The following is a 23,517-nucleotide window of genomic DNA, read 5'->3' as shown; positions in this document are numbered from 1 at the left end:
AGAAAATAGAAGTAATAATGCAGGACTTTTTCTCCAGTTCAGGGAGTATCAAGATCTAGAAGGTAAAGGGGGAGAAATGTAAAGGGGTTGTGAAATGTACCCATACAGAGGGTGGTGGTTACCTGAAGTGAGCTGCCAAAAGAGGTGATGAAGCTGATATTGAAAAGAGGGTTGGATAGGCACTTGGGAAGGATAGGTAAGGAAGGATACAAGCCTAAAGCAAGCAAATAGGCATCTCAGCTGACATGGACAAGGTAGGCAAAGAGCCAACTCTATGCCTGTACGACTACTTGCCCACATTGTGCCCATACCCCTCTACTCATTTCCTATTCAAGTACCTGGCCAAGTGTCTCTTAAAACACTGTAAATGAGGTTTGCATAGAGATGCATCACAGTCGGCATGGAAAAGGTGGGATAAAAGGGCCTGCTTATGTTTTGTCCTATGCTCTGAATAAGGGACTGAGCTAGGAGAAGCTACAAAGCTACTATTGTTTGACAGAGTAAAGAAGGAGTTAAGATGATAAGATGGTGCTAAAATCACAAAGGGTGAAGACAAACTAAATAAAGAGAAATAATTGTCACTGAAGGAAAAGCCGGCCGAAGAAATGGATGACATAGATTTGAAGCAATTTGCAAACAAACTAGGGGTAATGTGAGGCACACATATCCATGCAGGAAGGAGCAGGTCTCCAGGCCACTCGTGCATTTTCCATTACTCAATAACATCACTGAGAGGGTAAAAAGGAGAAATAAATGGAGAATGGATGAAAGTACCACTGGTTTAAATGTCTGATACAAATCATTTTCTTCTATAGTGAAGTAAAGGTTTAAATTAATGAAGCTGCATGTTAATTAAAAATAACTTACAAATAAATAAGTAATATTATTCATGGTTAGTTTCTAGTAAAACTGCTCAGACTTAATTTGTGAGCAAATTTAGAGTTTGCCAGAAATAATGAGCAGATGTTACAGCATAGTTTCGGAGCTCATTTGCCCATCATGAAGATGAACAGGCTCACAAGGGTAGGGAACTGAAGAGGATGGCAGCAGTAACAGGGAACTCTATAGTTAGGGGGACAGATAGGCGATTCTGTGGATGCGAAAAAGAAGCACAGGTGGCAGTTTGCCTCCCAGGTGCCAGAGTCTGCGATGTTTCTGAATGCGTCCACAGTGTCTTGCAAAGGAAGGGTGAGCAGCCAGAAGTCATAATACATATTGGTACCAATGACACAGGTAGAAAATGGGAGGCGGTCCTGAAAACAGAATATGGGGAGTTGGGAAGGAAGCTGAGAAACAGGACCTCAAGGGTAGTAATCTCAGGATTGCTGCCTGTGCCACGCAACAGTGAGGATAGGAATGGAATGAGGTGACAGATAAATGTGTGGCCAAGGGGGTGCAGGGGGCAGGGGGCAGGGATTCAGATTTCTGGGGCAGATGTGACCTGTACAAAAGGGACAGGTTGCACTTGAATCCGATGGGGACCAATATTCTTGCGGGCAGGTATACTAGAGCTGCTGAGAGTGGTTTAAATTAATATGGCAGGGGGATGAGAACCAGGATGATTGAGCTGAGGATAAGACAGCAAGTTTACAAGGAGATGATGGACGTAATATGAATGTAAGGAAGGACAAGCCAATGATTGGGTACAAATGCAAACAGAGCAAAGAGTTAAATTGTACCACAGGGGTAAAATTCAAAAGGGTGAAGAATGCAGGACTGAAGGTGTTGTATTTAAATGCACGTAGTATTCGGAATAAGGTAGATGAACTCATGACACAATTAGAGATTGGACGCTATGATGTTGTGGACATTACTCAGTCGTGGCTAAAAGAAGGCCATAGTTGGGAACTTAACAGCAAAGGATATACTTTGTATCGAAAGGACAGGCAGGAAAGCATAAGCGGTGGTGTGGTTCTGTTGTTAAGAGATGGAATTACATCTTTAGAAAGAGGTGACATAGGGTCAGAGAATATTGAATCTTTGTGGGTGGAGTTAAGAAACTGTAAGGGTGAAAAAATCATGGGAATCATATATAGGCCTCCAAATAGTAGCCAAGATGTGGGGTTGAGATTACTAAGGGGGCTGGAAAAGTCATGTAATAGGGTAATGTCACAATTGTAAGGGGGGACTTCAATATGCAAGGGGATTGGGAAAATCAGATTGGTGTTGGATCTCAAGAGAGGGAATTTGTTGAGTGTCTACAAGATGGATTTTTAGAGCAGCTTGTGCTTGAGCCTACCTGGGGAAAGGCCATCTTAGATTGGATGTTGTGTAATAACACAGATCCTATTAGAGAGCTTAGGAGGTAGTGATCATAATATGATTGAATTCATACTGTAATTTGAGAGGGAGAAGCAGTGGTGTTCCTTAGGTGTCAGTATTGGGACCGCTACTATCACATTGTCATTGATTTGGATAATGGAATGGATGGCTTTGTGGCAAAGTTTGAGAGTGATATAAATATAGGTGGAGGGGTAGGTAGTGCTGAGGAAGCAATATGATTGAAGCAGGACTTAGACAAATTGGAAGAATGGGCAAAAAGATGGCAGATGGAATAGTGTGGGAAAATGTATGATAATGCATTTTGGTAAAAGGAACAAAACTGTGGACTATTTCTAAATGGGGAGAAGGGTCAAACATCCTCAAGGATGATTCTGGGAATTAAGGGGTCAATATATGAGGGGCATTTGGCAACTTTGGGCCTGTACTCGCTGGAATTTTGAAGCATGTGGGGAGATCGCCTTGAAGTCTACTGAATGTTTAAAGGACTACATGAGGTGGATGTGGAGAGGACATTTCCTATGATGGGGCTATCCAGAACAGCCTCAAAATTGAGGGGCAACCCTTTAGAACAAAGTTAAGGAGGATTTTTTTTTGCAAGAGAGTAGTAAATCTGAGGTATGTTGTGCCACAGACTGCAAAAGAGGCCAAGTCTGTGGGTATATTTAAAGAGGAAGTTGATAGTTTTCTGATTGGGCAGGGCATCAAAGGATATGGCAAGAAGGCAGGTGTATGGAGTTGAGTGGGATCTGGGATCAGCCATGATGGAATGACAGCATACTTGATGGGCTGAATGGCCTAATTGTCAATCTTATGGTCCCAATTCTACACTAAACATGCTAACAAGTTTAGATCAATTTACAAGGATCAACTTTATTCACTGTGCACATTTACATGTTTTAGAAATTTGCTGTGGTGTGCTGGCGTGCCATCCTCCAAAAGGACCACAACCTTGTCGTAGGGTTTGGAGGCCTGTGTGCCTCAACGACCCAGAGTGCTACGCTGGCTGATGGCAGGCCTTGTGCTTTGCCTCTCAGTAGGGTCACCCATGCCAAACAGGTCAAAAGGTAGAGGCCAGACAAGGGGTAGTGGTCCACTGGTCCTCCAGGTTCGGGGGTCCAGCTCTGGGCTAACAACCCTGACTGGTAAAAAAATTAATTACAGAAACAGCAATGAAGAATCTTTCTATATCTGTGTGTGACTGTATGGACCGACAGTGATGGAGGACCGTCATTACTGGCCTAAATGCCAGTGGCGTTACAAGCACTAAGTTGGTGTGGCATGCAACAAAAAACAAAATTCAACACTGTAAAGAATAAAGAATTATATAAAAGTTAATTTGAAAGTACGGTTATAGAATGAATGTACTTAAATACCAACATGCATTTACAATGTAAACAGCATTATAATAAGAGGTTTAAAGTGTTCACCGTGCAGTGTAGTGACCGAGATAATAGCTAGAGGGAGATAGAGGAGCTAATTAGAATGGTTGATCAGATTAACTGCCGGGGAAAAGAAACTTTAAAATGGCGTTTAGTTTTTGTTTTAATAGCCCTATAGTGCTTTCCAGAAGCGAGCTTTAGAAGAAGGCGGTCTGCTGGGTGATTAGTGTCTGCAATGACTTCTCCTGCCCGTTACTTTGTCCCAGACAAAGGTAGCATTACTCCTTAAGCACTATTCATCAATTGAAAGTTTTACTCACATTTCTGGAGCAGCCACAATGGTTTGCAGCACAAATCAGCAATTCGCATATCAAGACGGTAAAATTCTTTGGTATCGATGAATTGACAGAAAGCAACACAAATGAGGAATTTCCATTAAGAAAGTTAGATAATCCATTTACCGTAGGACACCTATTAGATTAAAATAAAAAATAGTCAGAGGATTGAAGTACAAGCAGTTTTTAAATTTGCAATATTTCTCCTCAATTAGGAAGGTAAGTAGTTCTTTGGCCTTTTTGAAAGAGGATCTGAGTACTAGATCCAAGTGTACAGAGCCCTAGCAAACCACGGTCTAGAATATTGTGTGTAGATATGGTCTCCCCATCTAAGAAAGGACATACAACAGAAAGAGTCCATTGAATGCTGATCACTTTGATTTCTAGTATGGTGGATTTGACCCCAGAGGAGATAGTAAGCAGACTAGCCTATACTACCCAGAATTAAGGGTGATCATTTTGACAGATAAAAAACCTTCACCTGTTTTTAAATGTTCTCATGATCTCTTCTGAAGGATTTAACATCAAGATGCCATGAGCAGGGCAGAGACTTTTGTGAAACTTGTCTCACAGGTAGTACAGTCAAGCATGGCCATTTCTGGCTATATGCACGTTTATCTTAAAGGTAGCAACGCTAGTCAAGTGGTGAGGATTTTGCCTTTGAGTTGCCAGGCTTGGAATGATTGTTGGTGCCAGACTAGGGAGTTTGAGTATCTCAGAAACTGCTGATATCTTGGGATTTCACACACCATACTCTCTAGAGATTACAGAGAATGGTTTGAGAAATAAAAATCATGCAACGATGTGGGCAAAATTGCTTTGGTAATGAGAGGTCAGAGGAGAATGGCCAAACAAGTTCAAGCTGACAGGAAGGCAACAGTAAATCAAATAACCACACATTACAACAGTGGTATGCAGAAGAGCATCTTTGAATGCACAACACGTTGAACCTTGAAGTGGATGGGCTACAACAGGAGGAGACCAGGAATATACACTCAGTGGCCACTTTATTTAGTATGGGATGTACCGAATAAACTGAGTGTAAGTTTTTGATCAATGCTGACCATCAAATGTTAATGAAGACTGCAACAAAGATTCTTTCATTGAAACTCAAGAGATCAGAATTTCTCTCACTATCTAATGTATGTATGGAGTACTTATTATTTTAATTTCTTTGTGGTTGTAGACAAGGCTAGAGAAGTCAGCATTTACTGCCCAACCCACAACTTGCTTAACTGAATTACCAAAGTGTGGGTAAAGAAGGTATCTCAAAGTGCTATTAGATAGAGATTTTCAGGATTTTCAGTGATAATTAGAGAATAAAAATATATATTTCCAAGGCATAATACAGAATGGTTTGAATGGGAACTTGAGGACCACAGCCCTTGTAGAACCTTGCAGAAGAAGAAGCCATGCTAGCCTCTTGTGTTTGGTAGAAGTTATACACGATAACAAGAACATACCAGTGGTAAAAAAAAAAACTGAATATCTGAAGATGAACTGCTTTAACCTGAATGGTGTCAAACTTCTTCGGCTAAACTCACCCAGATAGGTGGATGGTTTCATCGCACTCCTGTGTACTCCTTGTAGACGGTGTAAAGACTTTAGGGAGCCATGGCTACTACAATTGATGACTGCGAAGTTTTGATTTGATCTATCGGCTGTGTGATTGGTTACCTCTGTGTACAGCATGCTGCTTCCACTGTTTGCAATACATGAAGTCCTGAGCCGTAACTTCACTGCACTTTGAGTTGGCCTGGTGTTGCTCCTGATATAGTTTTCTATGCTCACACCTCACTTCTGACTTGAAGACAATGGTACAGTGATAGTTATGCCAAGACAGAAGCTTACAGATGACATGCAATGCAACAGCATGCCTTTTGTGCTTCCAGGATACCAAGTTTTAAGCTGTATTATCTGTCCAAAACTAATCAATATTTTGCGGTGATAGTGTCAACAATTCATTGACCAACAATTACCACAAGGTTAATTTGAAGACAATAGAACATGGAACAATATAGGATGTGGCCTAACCAGAAGGTTATACAGTTTCCTGACTCCTGAACTCAGTATCTCAACTGATGAAAAGCATACAATATGTCTTCTTCACCACCCTGTCAACTTGTACATCAATTTCAGGGAGTTATGGACTTGAACATCAAGATCCAATGAATGAACAATGGATTTGAGCATCTTTCCTTACCCATCCTCGATGAGCTTGGTCCTTTCAGAATCTTGGTATACTGACACAACCTCACAGCTCTTCAGAAAAAGCTTGGGGTTACTGGCCAGCCTGGTCTGGATGCTCATATTCACAGACAGACTTTCATTTGTGTAAACAGCCAAGGTCTTCCGATGATTCATCCAGTTTCCTGTCAAACTTTCAAATTTTTCAGATGCATGGGATTTTTCTTTATTCAGTTGTATATAGCCAACCAGGAAAGATCCTTTAAATCTATCGGTGCTATCAATTAATTTGAATCTGCAAGACATTAAAAATGCATTACTGTGTAGCAGTAAGAACCTCCAGGGTTCAATCACCAGATTGTCTTGCTAGTACAACTAAAACAGTATGTGCTTCTATAATTTAAATACAAAATCTGCAGATGCTTAAAAATCTGAAATAAAAGTTGAAAATTTAGAAAAGGTCCAGCAGGTTTCTCATCATCTGTGGAAATTGAGTTGACGTTGCAGGGTAACAATATCTCTGATTTCTGATTTTGTATGCAGGCCCTTCATGCTCGATGAGCCACAACACCCAGCAACCCACCTATTCACAGGGCAATTTACAACAAACAATTAACCTACCAACTGGTACATCTTTGGTCTGTGGGAAGAAATCGGAGTACCCAGAGGAAGCCTACACAGTTCATGGGAGAACGTACAAACTCCTTATAGTGGGCACCGAAATTGAACTCCAAACCCCAGAAAGCTCCAAGCTGTAATAGCTTTGCGCCAACCGCTAGACTACCATTGCTCCACAAAAATTTCCATGGAAGCTTCACAGTATTTCTAATGAGGTAACATGTTCCTCATCTCTTCATTCACTCACGCACTCATATACACAATATTAACCTTACAAATGCCAGCAGATTTAGATTCAGGCATCTGGTTCTGTTGCAACTCCTTCCAATGAGTCCAATTACCTTACTTACTGTTAATTCTTTATCAGGAGCTGTACTCACGTCATCTGCTCTTTAGGAGGGACTGAGAATTGGCAGACTGTGATATTGGGTCCCTCCAAAACCAAGTGCAGAACTTCATTGTTTTTCCAATCCAGCCAGAGATCTGTAACACTATCAGTGATGTCCTGTAACATGGTGAGGTGAGCAAGAAAAGTGGTGTGTTATCATTACTCCTCCTAACTGATTAAAAGGTCTATTTACTACAGAGGTTCTCCTAGTTTAGATGCAGAGTCAGAATCCAATTCTACTTCCCCAACAGACGCTGCTCAATGCTTCCTCTGGAAACTTACTCTTTGCTCTAGATCCCAGCTGCATTGTCTTGTGTTCCCAGAATTTAGGCACAGGTATGTTTGAGATTCATAGGAATATATATTTGATTTGGTACAGAAAGACCGATATCCATCCCAGCTCCTTCCACATAATCCTGCAAATTATTTTCTTTCAAATGTTTATTCAATTTACTTTTGAAACCATGAAAAAAAATCATCATTTTGAATCCATGTCCCTTGGTCCCTGAACCACTTACAAATTGGAATAACTTCACTCAATTCCCAAATTCTAAGAACTTTATGTAGGGGCACGATTGAGAGCATCATGACTGGCTGCATCACTGCCTGGTATGGGAACTGTACTTCCTTCAATCGCAGGACTCTGCAGAGAGCGGTGTGGACCGCCTAGCACATCTGTAGATGTGAACTTTCCACTATTCAGGACATTTACAAAGACAGGTGTGTAAAAAGGAGCCCAAAGGATTATTGGAGACCCAAGTCCCCCAATCATAAACTGTTCCAGTTGCTACCATCCAGGAAACGGTACCACAGCATAAAAGCCAGGACCAACAGGCTCCGGGACAGCTTCTTCCACCAGGCCACCAGATTGCTTAATTCATGCTGACACTGCTGTATTTCTATGTAATATTGACTATCTGTTGTACATAATATTTATTATAAAATTACAATAATTGCACATTGCACATTTAAATGGAGACGTAATGTAAAGAATTTTACTCCTCATGTATTTGAAGGATGTAAGTAATAAAGTCAATTTAATTCAATTCAATTCTATCTTACTCATCATGCTCTTGTACACTTCCTTCGCAATTGAAGAAGAAAAATTTGGTGAGAGTACTGCACAATATAAAAGAGTTGTACCTTTACTGCAGCCTTCATAGCCTTAGGACATCTTAAAAGATTTTATAAGTCAGTGAGTTCTTGAAAAGGAAGCATTGTTATAATTTACATAATATGAACACTAATAAGTTCTTTGATGCCAGCAGGTGGAGTAGTGGTTATCGGCACCAGACTTTGAGGCAAATGGTCCCAAGTTCAGATCCGGCTGGCTCCTTGCACATTTTCCCTCCGTGTTGGGTTGAGTGTCAAACTAGCAACTTGGTCATAAACAAAGTCAAATGCTTCAGAAATGGCAAAAAACGCCACTCAATGCACCACGATGTGTGAAAAAGAATAACAACAACAACAAGTTCTATGATAGTGAGCAGATAATTAATATTTTTAATTCTGCTTTAGGGCTGAATATTGGATGCTAAGCATGATGAATGCAATGAATACAATGGAACTGATGAACATAAAGATAGTGTAGTGTCTACCTAGTGGATGGCCCTGTAGTTTAACAATCATCTGAAGTTCAGTATTTGTGACAGTATGACACCTTCTCAGAAAATGAATCTCCAACCTCCCAACAGAGGCAATTCACTGCCACTCAGTTACATTGACAGAATTCCTGGTGGAATGTCAAGTTTGCATGGAATTCAAATGATGTACCTCTGACTACATTGTCTCTTCTCTTCTCTCCCATTGGGCAGAAGATACAAAACCCTGAAAGTATGTACCAACAGGCTCAAGGTCAACTTTTATTTTGCTATCGGAATCTTGAACAGAATTTTGTACGATAAAATGGACTCTTAGACTCACATCTACCTCATTATGATCTTGCACTTTATCGTTTACCTGCACTGTACTTTTTCAGTAGTTTTTACACTGTATTCTGCATTGTTACTGCTTTCCCTTATTCCAGCTCAATGCAGATTTGATCTGCATAAATAGTATGCAAGACAAGCTTTTCTCTGTATCTTGTACGTGTGACAATAATAAACCAATACTGTCACTGCTTGCTACCACTATGATTGATTGCTGGTTCATGATCTGAGCATCCTTTGTAATAGGGAATCCTCTCAACCTTCAATACACCATTTAAAAACACATGTCCTTGACATTTGCCTTCCATTGAACATATTTCTCTGGAAACTGCATCATTTAAAAGCTACAAGATGCACGGCTATTTACATGAAACATTTCCTGATTTATAAGAAAGGACGAGAAAATTAAGGTGGACAGAAGCTTCAGAGGAAAGCAAAATGCAATTATCCTTTATCGTATCCAAGATGTGAGGTTGTTCACAAAGTGAAAACATTCCAATATCAGTCTATCTTTAATGTCAACAACAATATTAAAGATCATTTTTTAGAAGTTGGAGATAAATATTAACCCTTCGGATTTTCAAAAAAAAACTTGGCAGAGCCAACAAAGAAACCATAAGTACAATGGAAATGATTCAGACTATTACTACATAAGAGAGTCCGATCTTCCTATCAACTTGGAGAAACCTGTCAGAGTTTGGACCAGAATATAAATTGTCCCAACCTTTCACACATCGTTTTCTAAAAGGCTAGTTGATTAAGCAAACAGCGCAATGCTTTGCTTCTTATTTTCCACTTACCAGACACAAATCTCTCACATGCAGAGTTCCAGATGTGCCAGCTGTGCTTCTGCTGAAAGAACATCCTGTGTTATTTGCAAAGTCTAGAAGCTGTGCCATTTTTTCAAGATCCACTGCAAGAGGTCCTGGAATCACAACCTGGGTTCCTTCACATGAGCTTGTATCATTAGGCATACAGATAAATCTGTCACCATTCAATGCGTTTAAGCACGTGCATTTGTTCATCCCATTAGTGACATTACAATTGTAGACACAAATGTTATTCCCACATGGTACAAAGTCTGTAACAGGAAGAAAATGAAAAGTAAAGAAAGTGGAATTGATGTTCTAAGCAATTAAAATAAGTAAAACGGCTACTAGCATCTTAATATTACTGTGTTAAAGAAATTGAACGTTTCTTGAAAAATAACCAAGCGTTGCTCTACATCTGCTGAATTTGAAAAGGCAAAACTAATTTGAATTCCTGATCATTTATATTCAACATTCACATAGGAAAATTATAAAAAGAAACAGGGCCCAGTTAGTACAAATTGCTCCTGACCTACTGTATAATTTTTTTTCCTCTCAAAACATATTTGGTTCCTGGTTATTTGCATGGGTCAGAGAGAGTTCCCCTTTGTTGGTAAGTAAACTAAGTATGTGTGTGTATTAATAGGTATCTACCACCCCTACCTTGGTTGTCTCCATCCCCACAAAAGAGGTGATTTTTAACCCCTGCGTCATCTGGGTTGAGCAATCATCAAATCCTCTACCATGTGAGGCTCAGAAGATTCTAACTTTGTCTCCTGTCTGCATGTGATGAAAAAAGCTCACTGGCTAGAGAATGGCAGTCAAATTTTGGGGTTTCTGATCCTCACAGTTCCCGTGCAAAGCCTGGAGAAGCCTTCCACTCCCTCCAGTCACACAAGGGTATATTTTTTAAACTATTATTCAGAATATAAGAAAAAGCAGAATTAGGCTCAATGACCCATCAAAATTTCTTGCTCTTTAAGTAGGTCATGGCTGATTCTTTTTTTCATAGGGGTAAGGTTTATGGAGAGTTGAATATATCTTAAAATAACAGATGGGAATAACAACTTGATGTTGGAAAGCATCAAGTTGGATAAGTCACCAGGATCAGATGGGATGTACCCCAGGCTACTGTGGGAAGCGAGGGAGGAGATTGCCGAGCCTCTGGCGATGATATTTCCATCATCAATGAGGAGGGGAGAGGTTCCAGAGAATTGGAGGGTTGCAGATGTTGTTCCCTTATTCAAGAAAGGGAGTAAGGATAGCCCAGGAAATTATAGGCCAGTGAGTATTACTTCAGTGGTTGGTAAGTTGATGGAGAAGATCCTGAGAGGCAGGATTTATGAACATTTGGAGAGGCATAATATGATTAAGAATAGTCAGCATGGTTTTGTCAAGGGCAGGTCGTGCCTTATGAGCCTGATTGAAATTTTTGAGGATGTGACTAAGCACATTGATGAAGGTAGAGCCATAGATATGTGTATATGGATTTCAGCAAGGCATTTGATAAGGTACCCCATGTAAGGCTTATTGAGAAAGTAAGGAGGCATGGGATCCAAGGGGACATTGCTTTGTGGATCCAGAACTGGCTTACCTACAGAAGGCAAAGAGTGGTTGTAGACGGGTCATATTCTGCATGGAGGCTGGTGACCAGTGGTGTGCCTCAGGGACCTGTTCTGGGGCCCCTACTCTTTGTGATTTTTATAAATGACCTGGATGAGGAAGTGGAAGGATGGGTTAGTAAATTTGCTGATGACACAAAGGTTGGGGGGGTTGTGGATGGTGTGGAGGGCTGTCAGAAGTTACGACGGGACTTTGATAGGATGCAAAACTGGGCTGAGAAGTGGAAGATGGAGTTCAACCCAGATAAGTGTGAGGTGGTTCATTTTGGTGGGTCAAATATGATGGCAGAATATAGTATTAATGGTAAGACCCTTGGCAGCGTGGAGGATCAGAGGGATCTTGGGGTCCGAGTCCGTAGGACACTCAAAGCTGCTACGCAGGTTGACTTTGGTTAAGAAGGCTTACGGTGCATTGGCCTTCATCAATCATGCGATTGAGTTTAAGAGACCGAGAGTTAATGTTGCAGCTATATAGGAACCTGGTCGGACCCCACTTGGAGTACTGTACTCATTTCTGGTCACCTCACTATAGGATGGATGTGGAAACCATAGAAAGGGTGCAGAGGAGATTTACAAGGATGTTGCCTGGATTGGGGAGCATGCCTTATGAGAATAGGTCAAGTGATCTCGGACTTTTCTCCTTGGAGCGAAGGAGGATGAGAAGTGACCTGATAGAGGTGTACAAGATAATGAGAGGCATTGATCATGTGGATAGTCAAAGGCATTTTCCCAGGGCTGAAATGGCTAACATGAGAGGGCATAGTTTTAAGATACTTGGAAGTAGGTACAGAGGAGATGTCAAGGGTAAGTTTTTTATGCAGAGAGTGGTGAGTGCATGGAATGGGCTGTTGGCGGCAGTAATGGAGGCAGAAACGACAGGGTCTTTTAAGAGACTCCTGGATGGCTACATGGAGCTTAGAAAAATAAAAGACTATGGTAAAGCCTAGGTAGTTCTAAGGTAGGGACATGTTCGGCACAGCTTTGTGGGCCGAAGGACCTGTATTGTGCTGTAGGTTTTCTATGTTTCTAACAGATGGGGCATAGACAGGATAGATAACAATAACTTTTCCACAAAGCAGAGGTACTTTTGGCATCAGTTTAAGGTAAGTAGGAAAATGTTTAGAGAGGATAAAATAAAGAATTACTTTGCCAAGAAGGTGGCTGGAGTTTGAAATGCACTGCCCAAGAGGCATGACCTTCTTAACATTTCAGAAGTATTTGGATGAGGCCCTGAATCATTGAGGCAATGAAGGCTGTGGACCAGGTGCTGGTGAATGGGATTAATAGCCATGGATGCTTGGTGGCCAGTATGGACGAGTGGCTGGAAGATCTGCTCTGTGCTATATGACTCTAACTTTCAAAATGTCATAATTATTTGTGCCAAAAACCCCCAAAAAAGTTCTATTGGTAAATATTCATGAATAGTGTAATCTTGTAGCTTTGCGCTATGCTGCGACTCCTTTCACTGGCAGGGAGTGAACAGGATAAACTGTCCTTAACCAGCAAATATTTTTTGGGGGAATCACTTGCAATCAAAATTCCCAAATCTTTCAGGCTGGCTCCATGGTAATACATTATACCACACTACTGGTGTAATAAGGGTGGCTACCCCATACCTTCAATGTTTCCATACAACTTTAAGAGACAACCCTTGAAGCTCTGCAAGTGGTTAACAGCAGACAGTACAGAGTTCATGCTGGCAAGGTTTACATTCTTCACAAGGTGAGTCAGAAGGATCAAGTTAACAATCAAGCTGTCTTTACTGAATTCTTCCACAACCACAGTGAATTCAAGTGCACGGTTCAATATTACTTCTGCAGCTTCAGTTAGCAGCTGAGGTAACTGTAGATGAAAAAAAAGACAGTGTTTAGTATTGGACTGCATTAAAACATTACCTACCATAAAGGAATGAAAGATCATTGACATGAAGTGTTAATTCTACTTTTCTATCTCCAGCATTCTCTGTTTTAATTTTTACAGTAAGTCTGGATCACATATTGAGCAGAGGAGATGGCCTAAATCTCAAAGTTCAAAGTAAATTTATTATCTAAGTACATACACTGTATGTGACATTCACAATAAATATAAGAAATACAATGGCACCCCCAATGGCACAGACAAACCATCAATGTACAAAAGACAACGACGTGTGCAAATACAAAAAAAAAGTAAGAAGAAATAAATACCAAAAACGTGAGATGAAGAGTCCTGGAAAGTGAAACCATATGACAATAAATCCAATTTTTTTGATAAATGATTCAATAGAGTATTCAAAGAAGAACACAGTAGATCTATTCAAAAGTATTTATCAGGTCATTATTCCATTTCCACTTTGTGGGAACTATCTGTATACAAGGCCATTGCAACATTTTCTTCAGCAGCGACCACTCTTAAAATGACACATTCAAAATAATTTATATAAATGTATTTATTATAAATTATTATATGAAGACATTATATAAATGCAAGTCTAATTTGAATACATTTTTAACTGGAATGAAACATAACCTGGGCCATCAAGATGTTCTCCAGTTTCCTGTAATTGATGCTTGTTTTGTTGATGAGGTCATTGCAAAAGGTCCAGTTAGTGATTGAGAGAGAACCTCTGAATGCAGTAAAGGCTGGAAAATAAGACAAATTGAAACATGGACTTAGCATTCTCCCTCCCTTCGTTCAGGAGTGAGTAGGACACTGTATAAGTAAACAGTACCCTCCAGTAATGGAATGATGCTGAGGTGCCTCTTTCAACTTTAAGGTGTGAGTGATGAGTTCTCTGAGTGCCTACTTGTTGCCACCTACTGGAAATTCTGCTTCAGTGTTCCTGTTGCTTCTGAGACATGCGACAGAGCCTGAAAATGCTACTTTTTTAACGGCACCAGCAAGTTTATAATTGTTTCAAAACACCAATAAGAAGATGTGCATCACTTGTTTAATGCCGCCAAAAAATGGTGCAGATCAACTTTAAACCTGATTATTACTTGGCCATGCTAACTGATTCTGACCTCTGATAGGGAGGAATCTTCCCCATCATACGCAAAGAACAACGTTAAGCATATTTATTCTTCCCCTCCACCATCAGATTCCTGAACTGTCCACGAACCCATCAACACTACCTCACTATTCCTCTTTTGCACTATTTATTGTACTTCTAACAGTAATTTTTTATGCTTTGCACTGTACTTCTGCCACAAAATAATATATTTCACAAAAATGTCAGTGATACTAAACCTGAATTAGGGCAGAACCACATTAACTGATAACAGGTAAAAGGACCATTCCATAGAGTAGACTTACCAAAGAGGGAGCTGTAACAAAGCATCTTATTGCAGAAAGGAGAGCTGGAGAAGTTCAGGGTGGGGAATGCAGGTTTTAGCATACAGCATAGAGGGGAAAAGGCTGGAGTATTACATTTCTAAATGAGTATAAGAAACTAGAGTGGGAGGAGATATCATTTACTGATAGAGGTATTCAGCTTACCTGCTTCTGTTCTGTTGGATGCCGCTGTGTCTGAGGTCATCCCCCACCATTTAGGCCACTCAGTTGGAACAGTGGTTTCTCTGCTCTCTTCTAATTGGCTCATTGACTGGGGGTTCCCGCTAAGATTCAAAGTTACTGGTTGGCTGGATGTCTCAGAATGTGCCGAGGTTGAGCTACTATCTGTTGACTGGATCACTTCAGGGAACATAATTGAATTCCATGTTCCCCCCGTCTCATAATACATGGAAACACTCTCACTTTGTTCATCACATGGGTAGAGAACCTTTGCTGCAACAGAATAATTAACAGTAAGTCTTTGCCTCCCTGTACAACATAAAGTACCTAATCTCACTTAACATTCAAATACCCATTTACCTCCAACTTCAATGTCAAATTCATTGGTGTCCGTAAAGTTCCTGAGCGCCTGGTGAAACTGAACAAGACCAAAATTCTGATTCAGCCCAAAAATAAAGTGAAAACTCGGGTACAGGTTGATTCCAAAGCTTGAATTTAGGCAGAGAATGTGGACATTTGCATCAGAGACGCTGAGCATATTTGTCAACTGTAACACAAAATTATAATATATCAGGAAGTGTTTTGATTGAAATAATGCTAATTGCTATAGTGTTGTCATTATAATTAGAGAGTGCTGATGTGCCAAGTAGGATCGCAAAAATGAAGGACTTCATACAATTTGTGAATCGGGGGCCTCCATTTGGCCTAATGTGTTTGAGGAATACAATTCAGTTACGGCACAGATATCTATCAAAGTACTGAGATTTCTGCCTCCCCTTTGCATGTTTTGAAAGCTTTCTTGAACTCTGAGTGGCACAAATGGTAGATCTGCTGCCTCACAGTGTCAGAGACCCAGAGTGAATCATGACATCAGCTGCTATCTGTGTGGAGCATCCCTGCGACCCCAGTTTCCTCACAATGACGTGTAGGTTATTGTTATGTAGGTTAATTGGTCTCTTTATGTTGCCCCTGGTGAGTGGTGGAATCTGGAGGGGAATGATGAGAATGTGGAGAGAATGAAGTGGGATTGGTGTAGAATTCATGTAAATGTGTATTTTGATGGGCTGCTTAGACTCAGTGGCCAAAAGGCCTGTTTCTGTGCTGTCCTTCTCAGTGACTGCCCACTGATCCTTCTATCAATAAACTTAAAATCTATTGAACCTTGGATAAGAAGCACAGATACTTCACCTTTACCACATATAAATTGGCAAATTGGTCTATTTCGTAACATGTACCCAGATATCGTGAAAAGCTTGTGTTGCGTGTTGCCTTTCGAGATCAATTCCTTACAACAGTACTTTGAGGAAGGTGAAAGAATAATAGATCACGACAGTTACAGGTAAGTGCAGCACAGATAGACAGTTAAGCGCAAGGTCAAAATGAGGTAGATTGTGTGGTCAAGAGTCCCCCTTATTTCATTAGGGAACTGTTCAATATTCTTGTAATAGTAGGACACTTGACTCTGGTGGAATGTGCTTTCAGGCTTTTGTATCTTCTACCCGCAGGAGAGGAAAGACGAGAAAATTCCTACCAGGAGGGCGTTGGGGTCTTTGATTATGCTGGCTGCTTTATCGAGGCAGCACAAAGTGCAAACAGACCATGGAGTGGATGTTGATTTCTGTGATGTGCTGAGTGGGAAAAGAAGGTGGGAGAGAGGGTAAGTAAGTTGCTGATGGAATACATCATAGGGAAACGTGGTTTGCACTTTGGTATAAAGAATAAAGGTGTAGACTATTTTCTAAAGGGGGAAAGTATTCAGAAATCAGAGTAATAAAGGGACTTTGGAGATACAACGTAGAAGAGGTCCTTCCAGCCCACCAAGCTGTGCCAACCAGCAATCTACCAATTTGAATCCTAGCCTAGTCACAGAACAATTTACAAAAACCAAATAACCTACTGACTAACACGTCTTAAGATTGTAGGAGGAAACCAGTGCGCCCAGAGGAAACCCACAGGGGAAGGAACATGGGAGAGAATAGCATTCAAGATGATGGGAAAAATGGTGTACGGCTGAGGCTTTATAAGGTACCATCAGACCCCCATTCAGAACATCTTGAGCAGATCTGGCAACTTATCTAAGGAAAGATGTGCTGGCTTTGGAGACTCCTGTTAGTGCCCAATATGAATACAACATTCTTAGAGTGTGGCATTCTCTCAGAACTAAGGGTTCAGTCTGTGAAGGCAGATAAACCCATAAAAAGGACAATGATTCTGCTTGGAAGAAATTTTCCTCTGAGCCAGACTTCTGCCTCCCCATATACTGTAAGCTGCTGTCAAGGTTTCTACTTCATGCTGTCAATGGGGTCAAGCCCTTTTGGATGTACAGTGGCTGCAAGAAGGCATTCTATAAATGGAAGCTCTTTAGGGGCACTATAGGAATTAATCTGTGTCTGTGCAAAATCGTGATAGAGGGTAAAGACATGGGGAGAGAAGGATAGCATTAAGAGATTGCTACTAAGAACCCCTTCTGTATTTCTAAAAATCACATTACATACTGACAGGAAGAATAGCAATTTGGGCAAAGTGCAGAGAGTTGCGGTACAATGTAATATCTTTGTGACTAATACCATTTATGGAAGTCTTGTTTCAGTGCTTACAAAGATGTTTGATCACTGGCTTTTACAGTAAAAAAAAACCTAAGAACATGCATTCAATGGTTTTACATACCCAACTCCCATTGTTCCAAAACTGATCTAAATAATCGCAGTTGCTGGAGTCGGTGCCCTTCTCGGATGTATTGACCTTAAATTTCATCCATCCCAGAAAGTATTTAATTTCAACTGTAAATGAAAAAGCTTAGTAAAGATTGTTAACATCATATCAATATTGTTAATTATCTTAAGAATATTGTTCTCAAATAAAAATTGAACTGTTGAACCCTTCCCCCACCTATAATGTCCTTAGTGCAAAATATGTGAGGAATTTGTAATGTTTTTTACCAACAAAATTACTTCCATTTGAAAGAGTATGTAACCTCTACAGCCAACCTCTTAAAAAGACAACAACCATGTCAAAATTTACAAGTATTTGTGATTCAGAATTCTTTAAGACTGTAACAGAGAGTAAACCATCTACTTGCTATCTCAACCCAGTCCCTACCACACTTCTTAAGGATTCTTTTAGTAGTGTTTTCAATTCTGTTAGGGAGATTTGTTAATACATCCCTAGAGACTGAAGTTGTTCCAGACTCCTTCAAAACTGCAGCTTAAAAAGTCAAATCTTGATAGTGAGGTACTAGCTAACTATCAAATAGGCCCATATCAAATCTTCCCTTCCTGGGCAAGATTCTTGAGAAAGAGCTTATCAACCAGCTCAACAACTTTCTGAATGAGAGCAATATTCTAGAAAAGCTATAGTCAGATGTAGGAGCAAACCACAGCATGGAGATGGCCCTTACCAAAATTGCCAGAGGCGTTAATCTCAGTACTGATGCTAACTAGAGTCTCAGTTCTAATTCACACCGTTATAGTGAATAGACTAGATTACTGCAGTGCTCCTTTTACTGGCCTTCCACATCAAGCTATTGACAAACTTCTACTCGTTCAGAATGCCACTGCTACACTTCTAAGCAAAACCAGGATGAGGGAACAGATCATTCCCATACCAGCTACCCTGCACTAGCTTCCTGTATCTTTTAGAATTGAGTTTAAAGTTCTAATCACTTGTTTTTAAAGCCCTTTATGGTTTGGGCCTGTACATCACAGAAATGTTTTCAATTTATAATCCTGCTTGAGTTCTCAGGTCTTCTTCCACCAGTCTCTTAAATTGAAACAATCTCCCTCAAAAGAAAATTGGCAAGTCAGCTTTTTTAAACTATGCTCCTAAACTATGGAATTCCATACTGAAAACTATGAAGAATGCAGACTCAGTTAACACTTCTAAATGCCAGCTCAAAGCATATTTATTAAGCCTTGCTTTTGACTAATATCTTTTTATCTTAAATTTCCATATTTATTTTGTATACTATTTATATTTTGAACAACATAATCTGTATGAAAACTGCTCTATAAATAAAGTTATTATTAATATTTTTATTTATATTTTCTCATCTCAAGCTGGTAAAACTTGAGGGACAGGCATAAACAAGCAAGCTCATTTCTCAATTGCTCAGAACTTTCAGACTATTCTAGTGATTGTGGCTTTGTGGAGATTTTCACAAATATTGCTGTGTAATGCTATTGTGTAATTGCATTGGAATGATACTGGTTGTAGAAATTACTATTGGAACAATGTATATGCTGTTCACGTTCCACAGTCTTTCAATTTCCTCTTTTAATTCAGCATATTTCTTGTTATTATTATTAAATCATGTACGGCAAATGAAGAAATTAAGCAACCTATAAACTTTATGTTACACCTTACAAAACCTGTTTTGAAACATTTCAACACAAATACGTGCAGCTATAATTGCTTTAAAATGAAAGGCTTACAGGGGTAGTAATTCTGCAAATGTATCCAGGTGAGTACTTGCAGCCAGTACCTGGATGGCCTGACTAAGAAAGGTGAACTACTAGATCTAATCTTTGGAGATATAACAAAGCGAATGGAGGAAATGTCACTGGGTGAACAATTCAGAACCAATTCAAAGTTCTAGGTTAACTTATTATCAAAGTACTTATAGAGCACTATATACAACCCAGAGATTCATTTTCTTGTGAGCATTCACAGCAAATACAAAGAACACAATAGAATCAGTTTGAAAAAACTGCACACAAACATTGACAAACAACCAATGTGCTAAAGACAACAAATTGTGCAAATATAAATTTTTTTAAAAAATCAAGTTAATAACAAAGACGGATAGATACCTTCTTCCTCATGGACGCAGCAAGAAGAAAGTGACCATAAGTTTTGAGGTGATTATGGAGAAGGACAAGTATAAGGTCCTGTAGTGGGACCTGTGCTGGGAAAAGGCTAATTTCAATATGTTAAGAGAGAACCTGGCAGAAGTAACCCAAGTGCAATTAGCAGGCATGTCTACAGGTAACGTGTGGGAGGCATTCATAGTGAGAGTTCAGACCAAAGTACTTCTGTAATGGTGAAGACAAAGGTCAAGGCAACAAACCTGGGAAACCCTGATGTTTAGGAGACATTAAGAGCCAGATTACTTCAAAAAGCTAGCTTATGGCAGTTTTAAATAATCAAAAACAATGGAAGCCCTACAAGATTATATGACATGTAGTGGAGGAAATGTACTTTAGAAAGTAATTAAAAGGGCAAAGTTAGAGCCTGAAAAGGCACCGAAGGGAAAGATAAGTAAAATTCTAATGATTTTTAATATTAAGGACAAGAAGGTAACCAGTGAAAAATCAGGGTCAATAAAGACCAACGTTGCAACATATGCATGCAACCAGATGTACTGTAAGTGAGATCTGAAATGAATATCTGTATTCACTACAGAGAAGGGCTTTATAGATGGAGAATTCAGGAAGGGAGACAGTACATTCTAAAACAAATTAGCATAGAAAAGGAGTGGGTTTAGATACAGTAAATACACGTGGCCAGATGAGATGAATCAAGACTGCTAAGGGAGGTACTTGGTGGAGCTCTGACAGAAACTTAGATTTTCTTTGCCATGCAAGAGATACTAGATGACTGGATGTCAGTGAATGGGACATCTTGAGAATCTCAATCATATCTTGTCCCTCGACTCTACACTTACATTTCTGGATCACACTAAGGTGCTGTCCAACTTTTTAGCTCAGATATTATACCTTCTACCTTCTAACATCAGCTGGAACAATTTGATTCATCCTGGGAAAAATAGTTTAACTACATAATGCCTCATAGGTCTGATTTTATTGTCACAAATCAATGAATCTGTTGTAAAAAAAAAAGATCACTCCCTACTTGTACATAGTTCTTTCCTTTTGCTTGTTTTTTCTTTCCACTCTTTTCTGTAAGTGTATACCTCAGATAAATACTTTGTGGAGATTTGTGAAATATATATGATTTATATATGTACAATGTCTGAAATACATCTTATGGAAATGTTTGTTTGATGAACTTCAATTAAAAAAAATTACAAAAAGAAAAGAAAACCTGCTGTCATCAAACATGGAATAATTTCTCACCACAGGGTACTGGATGGTTTCAGTTTTGTTTGACTTGACTCATGTACTTGTGAGTTCACTCACCCTGATCCTGAGGCGTGACACACGTGGAAGAGGTTGCATTTGTACAAGATAATTCAAATTCCCAGCAAGTAGTGTTAATTTTGCATTCCTCAAGGTGTGTTGAAAGCAAGCCTTCTGTCTTATTACCATCAATCTGGAACAGTCTTATAGCAGTGTAATCAGTGCAGTTCTCTGAATCCAGTAAGAAATCAGTAACATCTTGTGGGCCTGAGAAACAAATACCGGTAGGTAAATCATTAGGAGTCTGATGGAAGAATCAGGTTAAATATCACTGGCATATGTTGTGAAATCTGTTGTCTTTGCACCAGCAGCACAGTGCAATACATATTAATAGAAAAAAACCTGTGAATGACAGTAAATATGTATATTACACAGTTAACTTAAAATAAGTAGTGTAAAAATAGAAATTAAAGAGTAGTGAGGTAGTGTTCATGGGTTCAATGTCCATTCAGAAATCAGATGGCAGAGGGGAAGAGATTGCTCCTGAATCACTGAGTGTGTACCTTTAGGCACCTGTACCTCCTTCCTGATGGTAGCAATGAGAATAAGGCATGACCTGGATGATATGGGTCCTTAATGATGGACACTGCCTTTTTGAGGCATTACTCCTGGAAGATGTCCTGGATACTATGGAGGCTGGTGCCCATGATGGAGCCGACTAGGTTTACAACTCCCTGCAGCTTATTTCAATCCTGTGCAGTAGCCCTCCCCACCCATACCAGAGAGTGATGTAACCAGTTAGAATGCTCTCCAAGGTATATCTGTAGAAATTTGCGAGTGCCTTTAGTGACATACCAAATCTCCTCAAACTCCTGGTGAAATATAGCCGCTGCCATGCTTTCTTTGTAGCTGCATCGATGTGTTGGGACCAGGTTAGATCCTCAAGAGATATTGATACCCAGGAACTTGAAATTGCTCACTCCCTCCATTTCTCATCCCTCTATAAGAGAACTGGTGTGTGTTCTCTCATCTTACCCTTTCTGAAGTTCACAGTCAGTTCCTTGGTCTTACCAATGTTGAGTGCTGGAGAAAAGCAATAGGGTACTTTCCATGCCATTTCTGAGATTTAAGACAGTGTACGGAAGATAGTCGTTTACATAATGTTATTTGCAAGACCAGGAATATAGTTAAGGAATGAAACAGCGATCATTTCAACAGTAAAGAATTCAAGTTCAAATTTAATTGACATTCAACCATACACATAAATGCAGCCAAACAAAACAGCATTTCTTTGGAGCCAAGATACAAAACACAGAACCAACACACAGCTTATAACACACATACCACATGTAACTATGATAACAGAGAAAAACATACAGATATGAACAAGAATGTAAAAAGTAATAATCTAGCCCAAACCCTGAGTGTCATGGTCTGTAGACTGATGTTGACCTGGAGCCATGTTTCCGCAAGAACAGCCCATAGCAGTTCTTCATATCGTGCAGTGCAGCCTGAGACGAAAGCAATCCAGCTTGTCTCCCACCAAGCAAACACTGGAGGGCAGCACTGACGGAGGAGACAGCCACCAACCTAGCACAGAATCCTGTGACACAGCCAGCTCTGGCAGCTCTTTCCTCAGTGGCCGCAATAGGTGACCCCCAGGGCATGAACGAGCGAGTGGTCCACACAGCTCCCTCGCCTCTGGTCTTGCCAACGAACCAGCGAATGGGACTCGGAGTATTCCGCATTATTAATGTCCTACAGGGTCTTGGGATCACAAGAAAAACATCCTGCACCCAGCTGTTGGATCGCACGCACCTCTGCACACCATCATCAACGGTGTCTTCCCTGGGCGGCTGAACTGAAGCAGCCTGCAACACGGTTCTCAACAAGTCAAGCCCCACCGCAATCCAGCAACTCACTAATGGGGCAGTCATGCAGCAGTGTCGTGTGATCGTGAAAAAGACATAAAGGATGAACAAATACACCTTTGTCTGGACCTCGTGTCTGAGCATGCTTTATCTTTAATTTTAGTTAAGTGCACTAAGCACAAAAGGGTCATGGGTTACTCAGTTCAGTTATTGCAACAACACAGATCAGGAGTCCAAAGTCTCAAATTTGCAGTATGTCACCTTGAAGCGCATTGGTTCCATTTATTAGAACTTAAATGCATAGATCAACTTGATTCCTTTACATGGAATTATACTGCGAAGGTGACCTACTCACTAAGCTTACTCTTGCCTTGGATGGACCTCCATTAGGAACTTCCTCTCCAAGATCATCCTGAGCATCAGCATCACTGTTCCTGCATGCATTTCAATGAGGGATTTGCACAAGTGTTCCAAATGCCTCTGGAGTTGTGTCTCCAGTGCTGCTTCTGACACATCACAAATTTGGCG

The 23,517-nt window shown here is 40.1% G+C and overlaps 1 protein-coding gene across 1 annotated transcript in view; it reads right to left on the bottom strand.

Moving 5' to 3' along the window:
• The window catches only part of LOC140727556 (uncharacterized), a 50,038-nt gene that overhangs the window by 4,897 nt on the left and 21,624 nt on the right, over positions 1 to 23,517 (bottom strand). The window contains exons 2-11 of the mRNA XM_073045036.1: positions 21,179 to 21,385; positions 17,709 to 17,821; positions 15,402 to 15,588; positions 15,027 to 15,314; positions 14,058 to 14,170; positions 13,166 to 13,391; positions 9,919 to 10,199; positions 7,183 to 7,307; positions 6,201 to 6,479; positions 3,983 to 4,133 (exon numbers count right to left, since the gene is read on the bottom strand). Of these exons, the coding sequence (XP_072901137.1) occupies positions 3,983 to 4,133; positions 6,201 to 6,479; positions 7,183 to 7,307; positions 9,919 to 10,199; positions 13,166 to 13,391; positions 14,058 to 14,170; positions 15,027 to 15,314; positions 15,402 to 15,588; positions 17,709 to 17,795 (1,737 nt within the window). The 5' untranslated portion in view covers positions 17,796 to 17,821; positions 21,179 to 21,385. The remainder of the gene's footprint in view (positions 1 to 3,982; positions 4,134 to 6,200; positions 6,480 to 7,182; positions 7,308 to 9,918; positions 10,200 to 13,165; positions 13,392 to 14,057; positions 14,171 to 15,026; positions 15,315 to 15,401; positions 15,589 to 17,708; positions 17,822 to 21,178; positions 21,386 to 23,517) is intronic.

This window comes from Hemitrygon akajei, chromosome 5 (assembly GCF_048418815.1).
Source record: "Hemitrygon akajei chromosome 5, sHemAka1.3, whole genome shotgun sequence".
NCBI lineage: Eukaryota > Metazoa > Chordata > Chondrichthyes > Myliobatiformes > Dasyatidae > Hemitrygon > Hemitrygon akajei.
The sequence above is the reverse complement of the archived record's forward strand: the minus strand, read 5'-3'. Positions and strand labels throughout refer to the sequence as shown.